The sequence below is a fragment of the Glossina fuscipes genome, unplaced genomic scaffold, assembly GCF_014805625.2.
Source record: "Glossina fuscipes isolate IAEA_lab_2018 unplaced genomic scaffold, Yale_Gfus_2 0, whole genome shotgun sequence".
In the NCBI taxonomy this organism is placed as follows: Eukaryota; Metazoa; Arthropoda; class Insecta; order Diptera; family Glossinidae; genus Glossina; species Glossina fuscipes.
Genome location: NW_023998414.1, coordinates 14,276,077 through 14,293,398, shown reverse-complemented (window position 1 = coordinate 14,293,398; position 17,322 = coordinate 14,276,077). Strand labels below are relative to the sequence as shown.

The 17,322-nt window shown below is 35.4% G+C and overlaps 1 protein-coding gene and 1 pseudogene across 1 annotated transcript in view; one reads left to right on the top strand and one right to left on the bottom strand.

The window, feature by feature from the left end:
- Window positions 1-12,780, top strand: part of LOC119631558 (mucin-5AC-like) — a 26,581-nt gene extending 13,801 nt beyond the window's left edge. Inside the window, exons 2-6 of the mRNA XM_038023882.1 lie at window positions 7,886-9,746; window positions 9,816-11,229; window positions 11,299-11,831; window positions 11,932-12,202; window positions 12,280-12,780. Coding sequence (XP_037879810.1) covers window positions 7,929-9,746; window positions 9,816-11,229; window positions 11,299-11,831; window positions 11,932-12,202; window positions 12,280-12,572 — 4,329 coding nt within the window. The 5' untranslated portion in view covers window positions 7,886-7,928 and the 3' untranslated portion in view covers window positions 12,573-12,780. The remainder of the gene's footprint in view (window positions 1-7,885; window positions 9,747-9,815; window positions 11,230-11,298; window positions 11,832-11,931; window positions 12,203-12,279) is intronic.
- A 143-nt stretch (window positions 12,781-12,923) lies between these two features.
- On the bottom strand, window positions 12,924-16,817 carry LOC119631564 (annotated as a pseudogene).
- Between the last annotated feature and the right edge of the window lie 505 nt (window positions 16,818-17,322).

Sequence of the window (17,322 nt, the reverse complement as noted above, 5' to 3'; positions counted from 1 at the left end):
TCTTTTCTTTCTTTCTCTATCTTTTCTTTCTTTCTCTATCTTTTCTTTCTTTCTCTCTTTCTTTCTTTCTCTCTCTCTTTCTCTTCCTGTCTGTCTGTCTCTGTCTCGTTTCTTTCTTTCTCTCTCTCTTTCTCTCCCTGTCTGTCTGTCTCTCTCTATCTCTCTCTCTCTCTCTCTCTCTTTCCCCAGCAACGGTATGCATTAGATTTTTTAAATCTTTATCTACCACCGCATTTGTAAGGTGTATTAAGTTTGTGCGAGCGTACTTAACATCCAGAAGGGCTCTTATATCGATCGATTCAGTGCGAAAGTGCTTCTAAGATTATCTGTCTTTTTGCCCCTCTCTCTGCCATTATCCCTCTTGTTTTGTCTTATGCTCAACCTACAGGTGTCAACGTGTCAAATATTTTGATGAAATTCGGTACACTGATGTGTTTCTCGACCCAAGGGTGAACGATATCGAAAATAGTTTCGATCGAACCATCCGTTCGACCGCTTCCCATACAACATGTTATTTTGAAAAGTCATTAGATAAAATAACTGCATGATGGGGTAGAGTATTTAATAGGGGACGGTGAGCCACTATAGCGCTTTTACTTGTTGCAAATTATTATGATAAAATAGAAAGAACTTTGACATATTTATACGTTATATGCACATTATCTACCACTTCATATTCGCCTGTGTCCCTGTTGTTGGGATTCTTAAAGTGGTATAATTTCGAATTTTCGGTTAATATTAACTTGACAGGTATACTCTCGATAGTTAAAACATTGTCGAAAGGCAACTAAAGAAGAGTGCAATTAATATTATAAATAAATAAAAAAAATTTTTTATCGGCTCATTGATGGTTAAGTAAGTAGTGCGCAGTTAACATATGATGTGCATATGAAAGGTTTGAACGTTTAATCGAATCTGGATTTCTGAAAAAGATATATCCATCATCATCATCATTATCATCATCATTATCAGTAGTTTAAAATTACATTAATAAGGGAAATTTCAGTTAAAAGAAATTATTTTATTTGATATGTTTATTGTTTTCAACATTTTACTTAACAGTTAGAAAGTAAGTATCCGAAGCTATGCGAAGGATGCAAAAAGTTCGACACAAAATGTTTGTAATCTTTCCTGCTGCACATAGTTTCGGATTAAAACTAGCATGACACAGTGATAACAACAATATCATTACGATGAACTAACCACTACAACCGCAATTTTATCCACCATCATCGTCATACACACTCGCTCTTCTACGGTGCAGCTTTTTGAGTCTTGTGTCTTTTTTAATAATTTCTGCAGGATGTCTCTCTTTGTGTGTGTGCGTGCGCGCGCGCGCGCGTGTGTGTGTGTGTGTGTGTGTGTGTGTGTGTGTTTGTTTGTTTGTTTGTTTGTTTGTATGTGCGCGCTTAGATTTTTCTATATGGACGAGAGATTAGAAAGGGTTGAAAAAGGACAATTCAACAACAACAAAAAGAACGGATTTTCATTTATTGCTGTAGGAAAAGTGTTGAAAATATGAATAAATGGCATAATTTAAAAAAAAAGGGATGTTTTACATACCCTACGCACACATATATATATATATATATATATACAAACTCAAACAAATATAAGTATAGTATTTGTTGTCCACGTAGACATTTCGGTTTTTGCTTTTTCTTCATTTTTGTTTTTTTTTTTTTTGTTTTTTTTTTTTAATTAACAAATTAACGAACCAACTTTATTACGCTAGAATTGCTTGCTTGTTTTCACTCAGTATAAATGTAAAATTGTATCTCATTTATGCCCATCTACCTCTTGCTTAGTACTTCTTCGACAATTTGAAAAAGTTCCTTTGAAATACGCAGTAGACAACACTATCGGAGAATTTATTCATCTTACAAGTATAATTATCGAGATGACCTGTGGGGTTTAGTAGGGCCAATATATTCTCACATAGTGTCTTATTTTCATTACTCTTATGGATCTCTTCATTAAGAATGCATTCAGGAATAGCTTTTATAAGAAAGAGTCTTTGGACATTTTTCCGTAACTTGGTTACGTTCAATGGCAAAAATTGCTTTCTTTATAACAAAGTGGGCTTAAAGAACATGCAAAAATATAGTTATGATATGTTCGAAATCATGTTACCCCTCTTTAGCTTTCGTTTTAATGGACTTGTCTTCATAGAAAAATTTTAATTATTTAAAAAATGGGCTTATGTGAATGTTTTAATTAGCCGCGACCCCTCCCCTTTAGCCAGCCATTTAAATGAAAAATTCGAAGTATTTGCTGCATCACCGTTTTGGATCAAGATTTTTTTATTTTTTTTATCCTTTCTCTCTCATTTTGAGTTATAATCTTTGGTGATAGAGTAAAGAAAGTAAATGCAAATATAAGCGAAATTTAAGCGATAGAAGGGAAAATAAGACTCTACTGGCTGGCATCATGATAAAATCCTAATAGGTTGAGTCGGAATCTTATAGCCGATCAACGATATAGGTAACTTGGCGGGTCGATAATGCGTATTTCTGAATTATTGTTAAAACGGTGAGGATAAAATTTTATGATAGAATTCTCTCATGTTTTCTTCACCCTTTCTCTTTCGCAACGAGATGTCATCGTAAGCGTACACATAAACATACTTGTTTATAATAATTTTTTATAAAAATCGCAATTACTCGAGGAAAAGTTTTTTTTATCGAGTTGATAATGAAGAGTTTTATCAAGTCGCATTATTCAAGTTAAACGATTGACTTTAATTAATGCTTTCTGCTTTCAATGTGTCTCGTAAGTTTTTTAAAACTATTTGGTGACTGACTTTGAAATCAAGATTGAAATCTTGCATACATACAACAAAAAAAAAAAAAAAAAAAAAAAAAAAAACAAAGAACGTACACGAGCAATTCAGATTATTTTCGGTCGGTGTGAGAGGGAAAAATTAAAAATGACTTATTGATGCAGGTGTTATAAAAAATCGTTTATATCATTTATATACTGCTCATCGATGAGTCAGTCACACTCACTGGCCAAATTTACACGAAATTTGAATACTTAATTACACTTTCAAATAACTTTTAACAATAAACATATGTCCATTTTATTTTATTTATGTTTACATTTCACCTAATAATGAACACATGTTCATTTCTTTTAATCTTTAATTTACTTTACACACAAAATTTACAATTTTGGTTAATAGAAAGAGTTGAAAAACTATCAAATTTTATTTTAAGATTCTTCTTAATAGAGCGCATTTGATTCGCGCATTCGAAATAGCAGCAGTATGTTATATTAATACATATATATATTCATAGGAGACGAATAAATGAAGAAAAAAGATAAGAAAGAAATCATTTATTATTATTATTATTATTATAAATTTAGCCAGAGAATAAATTCTAAGATAAAAGCCTTAAAGCACTAGCGTCTAAGGCTTTCGGCTTTATTAAAAACTCTACCGCACTTGAGATTTGAATCTACGATCATTGAATTGCTAGTCGAGACTAAGAAATCATTTTAACAATTATTGATTGGGAGACATATAGATGTCGCCACTATTGCCGAATCCTTTCGATTTCGTGTCAACTTCCAAACATGTCGAAAAGTGTGTCGTAAATTTCATAACATGTTTACTAGTTGCAATTGTCTTAAAGATATCTCGGAACAATAAAAAAAATCTTATTCCGCTTGTTGATCAAATGTTGCATTTTGATGCACAAAAGTGAAAGCTGGGTGAAAGGCTTTGGTCTATCGAAAAAAGTATATTTGTATGCACTTTTCTAATTTCCAACAAAGTCGTATGGCATACCGAGGATGCTGATGGTGGTCTGGTCGTCGAGAATAGAAAGCAGTCTACTCTTGACTTGATCCTTTGCTGAAATCTATTCGCCAATTACGAAGATTTGTATATATTTATGGTTGGTACTGTCGTTTTGTGCGTAACTTTGCATCGCCCATGTCCGCATCCCTGACTGACAGGTTAAGGAAAAAAGAAAACTTTCAAATGATCAAAGGAAACAAAACTCTCTTTTAAGAATCTGAAAGAATAATTATGTTCTGTCCCGTCAGTACACAAAATATAATAGATTTCGATTGCGCATTGTCCATACAATGCGGCGCAAGTCAATTCATAGCTGAGACCGTATTAGCTTAAACCCATGAAAATGGAGAAGAAGTTCCCATTGCTTATATATATGGCGCAATCAATCTCCAAACAAGAATATTTCGCAGCCTGGCATGTATTTGAGGTTGTCACGAATTACGCTTCTCTCAATTGGTTAGTGCCCCAAAAGAAAACACGGAAAAATCAAGTTACATGAGAGAGAGCGCGATATCTTAATAATTTATTATTTGGCATGAGATTTTATTCAGGGGAAATCTGTGTTCGCAGTGTGTGACGCTTTTATTCACTTTTGACCAAGAACAGTAATTGTTTGGTATTATTTAGACGAAATTTAGACAAAAGATTTTTTCACGCGATATGTGACAAGGAATGAAACATGGACTCACTACTATCCTTCCGACATCCGGAACGATCAAAGAGATAAGGGAAAGGAGATCCTGGGAAAGTTAAGATGCGTTCATATATATGCGCCGGGCATAATATTCTACGGCTATCTTAAAGATTAATCCAAGACCAAGTATCAATCACGAATTTATCCAGCATTATTTAAGCAAAGAACCTCTTGATTTTACGAACTTATTGAATGATGTATTATCTGTGCGCATAAAAGAACTAAGAAAAGAAAAATAAATAATGATAATAATGATGAAAAAGAAAATAAGGTAAAAAAAAAATGATAAAATATAAAAGAAACAATATAAAACTAATTTAATTAGTAGTACGAGAGACAGTTTTAAAAAATCGCATAAAGGAAAAGTAGCTTAAGTTAAATGATGAGGGAAAGAGAGAGAGAGACAGAGTCTCCATCATCTTTGCTCGAGGGAATTGATGCAAATTATCAACGCAATACTCTCTCGAGTTGAAATTTTCTCGGAACTGTTGTTTGTGTAGAATTGTTTGTTTGTTGGAGCCATCGTAATATGGATTTGGAGCGGAGCGTACGTTTTTCAGATGGGACATAACCGTAAGTTAGCATTCGAACAATCGTATACATATTTGATATAGAAAGAGTTTAAATACTTATAACTTATAATTTAGGATTGAGATGAAAATGATTTAATCCACGTCCAATACCTTTAGACTACACATTATTTTTATTTTGTTCTTTAAATGTAACTTTTTTTTATATCATGGAAGACGGTCAGGTATTTTTCCAAAATTACTTCAATTCTGGTCAATTAGCTATTAATAAAAGTAAGTACGAACATTATAGCCGGACAAGGTCGACCATTAGATACCTAACATTACTTCGCCCGCTACACTTGTTCATTCGTTTTCGATTATAATATTCCAAAAATGACGTATTATTTTTATTCAAATGGATATATTCCCAGCGGGCTCCCTTACTGAAGGAGGCCCAACAGTATCGTATCATGAGACCGAAATTTGGCAAAAATTTTTTTATTTTTCGGATTCCTTCATAAAACACAAAAATTAAGCTTCGTCCCAGTGTAAGCGCGTGCTTTTCATGATAACTCCCATATGTATGTTAGGGTCTTAAAAATAGACCTGTATGATCCAAATTCTTTACCGTTTTTTTTTTTTTTGCCAAATGAATCATAAAACATTGAAAATGTTTCCGAAAGACTTGCTATTCGTGAGAAATTTTATATGGAGTCGGGTCCAAAAAATAGACCTATATGGTTTAAATTTGGTCCACTGAATTTTTCCTTTCAAATCACTATCATTAATAAATTTTCACCATCAATACAGTCGATTAACAAGTTGACCCTTTTGGCATGTAAGGGTTTACATATCTTGAGTATCTGTACATGCAGCGGTATCCAAAGGTAAGATTGATTTCTACGTCCATTAACTATTATCAAATATTAAAAAATTATACCTTTTTACCATATAAAGCTTCAGCCTTTATGGGAACGTTATGTGTGAGAGGGGACTCAAAAAATTACGCAAGCCGATCCAAAGTTTTCATACTAATTAAGAATGTTGCAATACTACTACTTAGTCACTTTTGTCGAGAAATTTTGAAAATAGCTATTTTTTCCCAAATAACAACTTTTCGGATGAGGATGTCATATGGGGAGCGGACGAAAAGTGGACCGATCCGAACCACTTTTAATAGGGATCGTGATTGTAACTGTACCAAATCTCATCGAAATTGCGACTTGTAGCTTGAATACAAATTTACATGGATAGACATCAGACGGACGGATAGGCTTAGATCAATTCGGAATATGGCTCTGAATCGATCGGTATAATAAAAGATGAATTTACACGTTCGCACTAATTTAATATTCCCAGCACCCACAAGTGGTGGTGTAGGTAGTGTATAAATAAATGCCGAGATTGCCGCATATTATTCCAGAAAAATATAAAAATGAATTGAATTTTGATAAGTGAAAAATCATTTAACCGAATCGAAGGGAGGGAATCCGTGAATGTTGTATTTTCAAAAAGATCTTGTCGCTAACACTAGAATGATAAGAAGGACTCCAGCAGGATTGTTTTTGTACTTACTCACTTTGACCCCACCGTATTAATAACGCGTATAATTTGACGATGAGAACTTGGATGCTGTGTGTTTTAAGACCATACCGGCAGATATGAATTGAATTGTTATCATTAACAAATTCGTTGAAGTCAATCGGTTAAGCGTAAATTTCTCGAACAATTTGTCCGACGAACTTAAAAGACTGATTGATTGTTCAATAATTGGAAATAAGTTGAATTTGAGTTTTACCTTGCTGGGCAATAGGGGCGGTTTTGGCTTTTTTTTAAAAAATAGCTGTAAAATAGAAAGACTTTCAGGCGGAATATTATGGATGTGCATCTAGAGCAGAGGCCTTCAAATTTGTAAGATTTTAAGCAAAGCTCTCAAATTCGGCGATGTTAGTCCAAGAATCCCTAGCAAAATTAGTAGTGGAATTTGTGTCTACCTTATCGGCAATGAGGAGATTAATTTTTTTTTTTTTTTTTTTTTTTTTTCTTCTTTTATGAGACATGGGAGGAATGATTAACAATTCAGCGCCCGTCAGCTTTCTCATTAACGTTTAGGCAACGTTTTTTAATGGTCATTTTCGTTATATATTTTATATATGTAAAGAGAGTATCCAAACATTTTTTGTGACCTCTATATATGGCCGGTCAATATGAGCAAAAAGGAATTGCATTAATTATCAAAGTTTCCAAAGTGACTGTGGAAATTTGTTAATTGATCAAGTTGTTCGATAAAGTGATTTTTTGTTCAATAAGAATTGCTGCATGAAAAAAATATTTTTTGCAGAGTTTCGATTAATTTTGCTAAGAGAAACTTCGGCGATCCATTGCGATCGCAAAAGAATGCGAAATATGTTCAATATTATGATGTGAGTGTTGCGGTATCATTACTTTTGACAGGATTCAGCGGTTTGTTATAAAAACGTACGACATGATGATAAGAATATTCCATAGCAATGAACGGTTATCTGGAATTAGTGTTAATAATGTATCGTCCGTGAACGACTCTGTAAAGCTCACTTGATAAGGTTCGAATAATTCAGATGATATTGAAAATAACTAAAATAAATATTTTAACGGAAATAGAAAAGAAAAATTTGTAGTTTTTATTAGTTAACAAATGCATACATGTATTATGCACAACGTAGGAATTGAATCTTGCGAATATTGCGCGGTCATGATGGTTTTTATTGTTTTTGTTTATGCTTATGTGTTTACGTTTATGTTTTTGAAAAGTTCTTACGCGCACGCGTACGACTGCGATCGAATGCGATTTGAATTCATAATTTTTCGATTTTTCGACTTCATTTGTATTTTCAGTTTGCTCGTTTGTGAGATAAACATTTAGGAATTTCATGTCAACATGAGTTACAATCAAAAACCACCCGGCCCTGGTGGCAGTGGTATGGGCGGTGGCCCACCAAATGGACCGAACAATGTTCAGCAGGCGGCGCAAACTTTTGCTGCTGGCATACAACAAATGCAAAATTTTGTGCACGGTCAAAATGCGTTACCGCAATCGTCGCAGTCTGATTTGAATGCTTTCTTACAACAGCAACGAATTCAGACTATGTTGAAACAGCAGCAACAATTTATACATTTTCAGCAAATGCAGCAACAACAGAAACAGCAGCAGCAACATCACAATATGACCGGGGGTGGAGTGGGTGGGGTTGTTAGTGGCGCCGGCGGTGGTAGTGGAGAGCCATTGGCTCTTACGCGTACTCCTGGCGCAGCGGATTTGCTACACAAAACTTATCAACAGCAAGCAAATGGTAATCCAAGCGCCAATTCGCCATTGAATCAGTTACAGCAGCAGCTACAACAGGCTCTGCATTTCCAGTTCCAAATGCATAATCAGGCAAAACTGCATCAACAACAGCATGCACAGGGCGGTAATCAGGGTCAACATCACGGACAGCAACAGTCTAATCAGGGGCCTTTATCATCACAGCAACAGCAACAGCAGAAACTTCAACAGCAGCAAAATCCACTTTCGACGGTAGCTGGGTTGCAGCATCTCCAGCAACGTTACATTACAGCAGCTCAGGCGGTGGCCAGCGGTAATAAATTGAGTTCGGTTACACCACCACCGCCGCCGCCACCGCCGCTAACGAATCAAATGAAACCACCAAATCTTCCACCGAATACCCAAATAACTCCGGTGGCTGGCACAACTGTTGGTCCGAATGTTCCAGGCTCAAATGTGCATCCGAAGTCACTGAGTAGCGCAACTATGTCAGCAATGGGTTCAGGTAAACGTGTAGCCCAAACCCCACCACCATCCATATCATTAACACCTGCGAAGCAAAACTCGCCTTCGCCTGGGACTGCCCATCAGCAAAATAAATTTCAAACTGCAGGCGGAACAAGTGCAAGCGGAAAAGCGAGCATAGGATCTGCGTCTCCGCTATCATCAAATTATGCTCAGAACTTTCAAAAACATCCAACACCCAATAGCGGCGGCACAGCAACCACTGTTGCTAGTCCATCTAAAGTTGGAGCAAATGTGGATGCTGCTGGCACAGCTTTAAAGTCGCCGCAATCTACGCCGGTGCAATTAACGAAACAAACACCACCTACGACACCAACACCACCAATAACTACAACAAATAAAACAAATATTAACGCGACAATTACGAATACTGCTCCAACAACAACCGCCACTAGTTCTGCACCTTTTGCAACGACCTTGGTATCTCCTCAGAAATCATCATCGACCCCAACAAATTCGAATTCTTCTGAGATTAAGATTAATACAAAGTCGACCCCATTAGCAGGCGGTAGCACAATTAACGACTCGAAACCAATTGACAAAGAAATATGCAAAGTAACAAACAATAACGGACCCGAAACATCAGCGACGGGATGCTTGGGACCAAATAAAAAGGACGCCAATAAAGGTAAAAGTCCGCCAGAAAAAACTCGGGAAGCATCTCCAAAGATGTCGCCATCTGTTCCTGCAGTTATAGCAGAGTCTGAAACTGCGAATAAGAACGAAGTTAAGACGGCAACTAAGAAGACGGAGGTTGATGTTATAACTAAAAAACCAACGCTTACCGCGTCAGAAGAGGGATCAAAATTGAAACAAGATGAAAACGGTGGAGATAAAAAGTGTAACGACTTACAAGATGACCTTGCATCATCTATTAAAACAACAGTTAAACCCAATGCAGAAATGGTAATTATTCGTATATGTACTTTTTACTTTCGGCTTATTTTAATTACTTTTAATCTCCTTATGTTGTAGACTAAAACCCCTCAAACTGCTGACCCCACACTTAAAAACGATGATGCTTGCAAATCCCCTCCAAAAGTTCCATCATCTGCAATTGTTAGCGAGAAAATAACAACAGAAGAACAAAAGCGATTGAAAGATTCATCGATTGTGGATCGTGTTGACTTTAGCGACGATGTCGAAAAGAGCAAAAATGGCGAGACATCGAACGATAATGAAACACAAAATACCGAGAACCCAAAAACAAATATTTCTATAATCAAAGATGAAGTAAAGCCGATATCAAATACTGCCGTAGACACTGCGTTAACAACCTCACCAATAAGCAGAAGCTCCGAGAAGGGCAACTATTTATCGGGTGGCCAGAGTTCGGAACAAGATACACCGAGTATGGACGCAATGTCTACTTCGCCGACGTCCACAAAAGCAACAAAATTCAGTGAAAAGAAATCGGTCTTACCATCGCCAGATAAAGGAAGCACTTTAGAAGATCGCATAAATGATATAAAATTGGAAGCGAATAACACAGAAAAGGAGGAGAGCAAGAAAGTTCTTAAAACGCAAGAATTCTCAAGTGAATCAATTAAAGTTGGAATATCAGGGAAAATTAATAAGAATAATGATGGTAAAGAGGCTAACAACGCTAGCATTAAAAATGAAACTTTATCTGCATCAACAACAACGGCTTCTGAAACAGTGTTAAATACTGCGATTAAAAAAATGGGTCGCCAAAGCAAGACATCTAAAGCAAATAAAACCACGATTTCGGCAGCTACCACCACCACCACTACCAGTACTACAACTACTACTACTAATGAAAAGGTGAAGGCACAAGGAGATGATAAGCCAATTGCCACAGGAAGGGCGAAAAGGAAATCCAAAGTCGAATCGTATGCTATTGATTCTTCAGTATCAGCAACATCCAAAGCCGAAAATATCACTCCGTCAGCAGATCGCAAATCGCAACGTCATCGTCTGAAAACCATACTTTACCAAAGTCCATTGCCCGAATTGGCATATATAACAAAATTGTCAGCTAGTGAAGCTTCGAATTCGCCGAAACCAATGTCAAGTGAGGATCGTCTGATAGTGTTTTATAAGAATGAATATATGGCGGTACGGAATGCCGAAGGTACATTTTACCTGTGCCAGACTATGCAAAATGTTTATCGAACATCACCCCGCATTAGCATTCGTTGGTTATCTGAAGACTCTAAAGATCCGAATATTTATGTACCCGATTTTTATGATCATACCGACATTGAGTGCGTACTTACCACAGTTGAATTGAAGCGTATAGATAAGGGTCATATGCGTTTACCAAAATCGGAAAAGACACGCATTGAAAGCATATTGAAGAAGGCGTTAGATGTGGAAAAAGGCATAGCACCACGCCCTGAACTGACCGAAGAGAATCCTGATGGGCGTAAGTTTACCGCTTATAGTATTATAGTTGTGTGTGTTACGGTTAAAAAATCTTTTCCCTTATATTTAGTTGACATTTCTCTCTACAAAGATGAATCTCAAATTGAAAAGAAACCACCGGTGTTGGCGGCCGGAAGTTCAAATGGGGGTCATGAGACACCTTTTACTACTAGTGGCAGAAAATCTCGACGTGGTGGTATTGGTAATGTGATACCAAAATATACTACTACTATCGCATCTAGCCATAATGTAGCGGAAACCTCCGCGCCATCTACTGTAAAAAGTAGCAAACGTAAGCGGGCTTCAGGTGTTGTAAGCCTACTGGCTGCGTCTTCTAATATACGCAAATCGTCTAATAAGAAAAGAAAACCTCTGAAACGAAAACGAAAACAAAAGTCTACCAGTAGCGATGATGACGATGATCAGGAGAGTTCCGATGACCTTGAATCGGATACCGATTATAAACCAAATCAAAAACGTTCAACCTTTAATGCCAGTGCATCGAAAGCAACACCACGAGCACAAAGATCACCTTTGGCTAAGGCCAGAGCGGCCTCGCCTATTACACCCACAACTTCAAGAGCTAAAAATGTGCCTCAGGAGGTGTGTCAAACCTATATAAATTCGTAATAGTAGTTTTATTACTAACATATATATATATATATATATATATATACATATATATATAAACATATACTTTTAGAGTACACCCACACCATCAACTTCGAAAATAACGGCAACAACACGCGGCGAAAGGGCTTCAAAGAGAAAGGCGGCCGATGTTGTAGCAGAAGACAGTATCATTGTAAAAAAGTCAGTCGTAAGTTCCAGCACAGTTGGACCAACAACAGCGGTAATAGCAACAGCAACAGCAACAGCAACAGCAGCAGCAGCATCAACATCAACATCAACAACCCCTACAACCATTGCCAATACAAAACCAGCAGCAACAACAAATAATAATAAAAATAAATGTAAGGCACTTAATAAGGAATAACTTAATTACCGAAAAATTGAAAATAATATGAAATTTGTTTTGAAATTCGTGCAGCTTCGGAATCTGCTTCGTCAATTGAAAGCTCGGTTAATAGTGGCTTTGCATTGCAAAAAAAAAATTCGGATAATAAAATGATTGAGGCGGCGTCCGTTACGAGCACTAACAACACGTCATTTACGAGCACAAATAACAATAACAATAATAATAACTGTAGCACCCCTTTGTTGATTGTTCCAAATATTTCGACGAGCAGTCCTCAAACGGAAAACACGGGAACAGCAGGTAACAATAGTGGTAATAATGGAAGCAGTGCAGCAGGAAATCGATCAACTAGGAGTCGAAAATAGAATTTCAAGGTACTTTCAACAAATTATTAACAGAACAGAATTTACTTAAAACACATATGGAAAACTTTATCTCTAAAATGAGGAAGAATTTGCAAATCTGCAGCGAGTGCTATTTAAAGCGATATTTCTTCTCAATAGTTTTGTTAACAAAAATGAAAAACAAATTCACAAGATTTTCTTTTAAACTTTATTTAGAAAATCATTTATTTTGGAAAATATTTTGATTATATTTATGCCTTATTTTTTTTTTTTTATTTTTTTTACTTTGATTAATTTTGGAAATTTTTAACAAAAAATATGTAGAATCTCTTTTTGTGCTTTTTTTTCATGCAATATGTACAAATCAACAAATTGAAATTTTCCTTTCAATTATGGAACTTTCAGTTATATATGTATTTTTGTAGCATAACAGTTTTATTATTATCCACATTTAAACGCATAAGTAAATTGAACTAATGCATTAGCTCTCATTGTAATTTTCAAGTTATCTTCATCATATTGTAGCGGCGGTACGTTACGAAAAACATCGACTAGTAACAAACTGAACTGTAGCGACTTGAATCACTTAACAATGTGTACAAAATTTTTATATAGTTCGCCGAATTTCCATTCAAAGTGTTTCTCGTTTTTGCTCTGCTCGAACGTCCATTTGCATGCGGAAAATATTACAATAGATTTTGACAAAGCGTTGTGTATAATAGCACTTTAGTCTACAGTCTTTAATATCGTTGCAAATTTCAAAATCCGCGATTGCGTTACTGCAACACTTTCCTTCGCTGTAAGCGGGCGTCTGGTTTTACGCAAAACCGTGTACCTTATGATAAAATCATTAATTTCAATTTCGTTTAAGAAGCCATCTATGTCGACGCGTGGCAGAAACACTCCGAACCCGAAGCGGTGTAGTGTCCGTCCGAGTATTGCCCTATCGATTGGCGCGTAAAAACTCTTCGCCTTCTTACTGCATATAAAGCAAATTCCGCGGTGAAGCATGCGATTTTTTAATCGTTAGGTTTGCGGTGCCGACTTCTTGAAATCTATTCACAAGTTATGTACATAAATAATTGCATTAATGTATATAAATAATTACATACTGGTAAATAAATTGCAAAGAGTCGATAACAGGACCAATGAGTAAAAAAAAGGCATGTTATATACGATACCAAGCACGGGCCTTGTTTCGCACCAATAAGCTATGGGCCTATGCCCGATTGGGCGCTATGGCGCTTCGTAGAAATCTTCTTCCATATTCCAATGTAGATGGCTTCATAAATGATATTAAATTAAAGTACTTGCCACGTACAGTTTTAGGCAATGCAAACACCCGTTCACGACGAGCGAAAAAAAAGAGTTTGAGTAATGCAAAACGAGGATTTTGAAGTTTGCAACAATATTGAAAGCTGTCGCGTAAAGTAATACAATTCCTGTTAATATAGTTTCCAAAACTGTCCACGTGCCAGAAGCAATCGCCTTGGACTTCCTTTGTCTGAACACAATAACACTAAAGACCTAGCAGCAGAGAATGCAAGCTCCCAGAAAAGATCCAACTGATACTTTCAATAAACTTGCTAATGGAACAGCTTCTTGAGGTCCACCAAATAAACAAACCCCGTTCGAATCGCACGCAGTACAACCTCCTGGGCAAGGTACGCAAGAATGGTTGTCAAAACCGTCCAACATTTCTACGATATCCCCTCGAAAACCTTGCAGTGATGAATTTGGCAAATAATAAGATTCCTGCGGCTGGCTTGTTTCCAGTTAATAAACAAAAGGTGATATTACGATCACAATCATGTCTTCTTCCGAAAATCAGCCCTAAACCGTCATTACAAACATCCTCATCAGCGGCTATAAAGGCCGCGGCAACAATTTTGATTTTCGACTCTGAAAATGTTAAACGAAAAGCCCACAACCATCTTCCTACTAAGAGAGATTACAATCCCTGAACGGTGCTCCCCATTCTTGGGTATCGTCAGTGCTATTCCACGCATGTCCCAATTCCCGCCAATAGGAACCTAAAAATCCACGATTGTGTATCTGCTCCGGTGGTATCGTAACATTATCTCTAAATTTAACCACAACCGTGTGTGTGTGCTTGGCGCTGCTAAAGCGAACACCAATAGATTATCGGCTTCACTTAAAGCATAGCTGGCAATGCCGTTAGCTCGACGCCTTACCTCGTCGCGAATTTGATCAGTTATTATAGCAGGTGGAACAGATGCAAATTTATTCGCTAAAAATTGAGTAAATTGACGAGCAGCATCCTCGGCTATATTCCTAAAATCGTAATACGGTTCAGCTGGTATTTCATCCAAAGTTTTGGCTTCACATTTTTCTTCAGCAATTATCGGAGGTGTCGTGGAAATACTTGTAGTATTTGTACTTGTAGTACTCGTAAAATTTGTTGCTGCTACATAAGGATTTGCAGGCTTAGCGGCTGCTGAACGCGTTGTTGCGTTTATCTTAACTGTGCGATTTCCTTTCACTTCTTTATGATCACTAAACAAAGAATTGTCTTGATCTCGTGGACGATAACGGAAGCTTTTTTGTTTTTTCACTTGTTGCTCTTGCCGTGCCTGCTTGTAATAGGCCAACAATTGTTGTTCATTGCTATGCACATCAATATCATCTATAACCATAGCCACCGTATTTGCTGAACTGATTGTAGAATCTACGCTGCGAATAACTTAAAACGGGCTCATACGTTGAAGCAGGTAAAACGTGAGTGGAAGCCGTAGCTAGTATAGCTAACATAGTTAGCGTAACGGTAGTTATTGAACGGTCCCGTGCCGTGAAATAGATTTTATTTATATAAAAAAAAAAAAAAAACAAAAAAAAAAACAAAAAAAAATTATAAAATCTGGCTTTAGCCAGGAAATATTCGTTTGCTATGAATGAGTGGCAAAGTTATACCTTACTGTGGTATGGTGTATAACTTATACTTGAAAAGCCGTTGTCGAATTAACTCAATGATTTCATTGAAATATAACTTGCTAAGACGAGTGCTTCGAATTTCATTTTTACATTTTTCTTACTATACTCTGTTTAATACTCCGGAAAGAACGTAATGGATTATAAAATTAATTAGTGCAAAATTATGTTTAACAAATGTTCAAATGTTCATATATCTACTAGCCCTTTAGTTCACAATCGGATACACATCGCCCAAAGGAAACTCATTAATTTTCGCTAGGAGTTGAGAGTATAACACTTCGGATTACATAAGATAAACAATATTTCAATATCGATGATAACAACGAAAGGTTGATGATCTTGCTTAGAAAGCAAAGCATACCTACGATCGGATGAAGTAAATGATCCGCGCTTTCGATTATTTGCTCAACTTTATTTGAGTGTGTGTGACAGGTAGGTCATATGGTTCAGATAAAATTGAAAGCCTTAGCCCAAAATATATTGAAATTGAAAATTAAAACTCCAACGATGTGAACGAAGACGTAAAATAAACAACATTGTATTTGTAAATTCGATTTGATACAAAAATTTTCAGTCATACAGTTCCGCTTACTTGGCTTACACGTACAATATCAACTGTGTGTTCAGCACTTAAGTTTACAAAATCGAAAATTGCAACTCTGCGTATCGCAGAAACGCATTCATCTTATTTAAAGAGTGATAATTTGGTAAGAAATGCATTTTAAATGTGGTTTATAAGAAAGAAATTGAAATATTTTTTTAGGTTTTCGACAACATATTCGAAACCTTTCACGCATGTTGCTTCTATTTGAAACAAAATGATAGCGTTAGCAGACGAAATAATTTAAACTGCTCCAAAGACTCCTTTTTCTATTTGCAAGCAGTTTAATACTCTAGGCGACGGAATAATTATTTATTAAGACTGGCTATGAAGTCAGATCGAGAGTATGGATCACTATTTGGACTAGGGATGATTTATATTCGAAATTCAATTCAAAATGAATATGGCTTCCTGAACCCTACATTCATTTAGAGTTAGGTATATATGTGGTGTCCAAGTCCAGTATCAAGCAAATTTCAAAATAAAACGTATAAGAAATAGATGAACATCTAAGATTACTGTTTTTTTTTTTTTTTTTTTTTTATGTACTAACATATAACAATATGATGAAGATAAATAAATTTTTTTTTTTCTTATTCTATTAAAGAGAAACACATTGAACTCATTTAGAAAATTAAGCAATTTTGTAAAAAAAAAATAAAAATAAAAAAAAGAGAAAAAAAAAAAAGAAGAAATATATATTTTATCAGTTTTTCGTTTTGTTTAAAAATTAAGGTAATAACATATATAAAATTAAATAAAAAATATTATAATTCATAAGGCAAACACAAAAAAATTATTTTAAACTATTATAATGAAGAAATAAGTAAGTACCACTAAAAACATCATCATAAAAATATATTGAAAAAAAACAAAAAAAAAGAAAAGAAATCCTAATAAAAATGTGTAGCATATTAATAATCAAATTAAAAATAAAAAATTGCAAAAACAAATGAATGAAAGGAAAGTAAAAATTACAAATAAAGAAAGAAAAAATAATAATTATAAAGTAAAATAAGTATAAATGCATAATAAATATATAAAAAAGAAGAAGTTTCATTACACTATAAGTTTTCAGTTTTAGAATATTTGAAGGATCGTTTAAGGATAAACGTTAATTTCTTTTAAAAGCACTAATCTATACATATAAATAACTACACAAAAATAATAAACATATATACATATATATATATATATATATATATATATATATATATA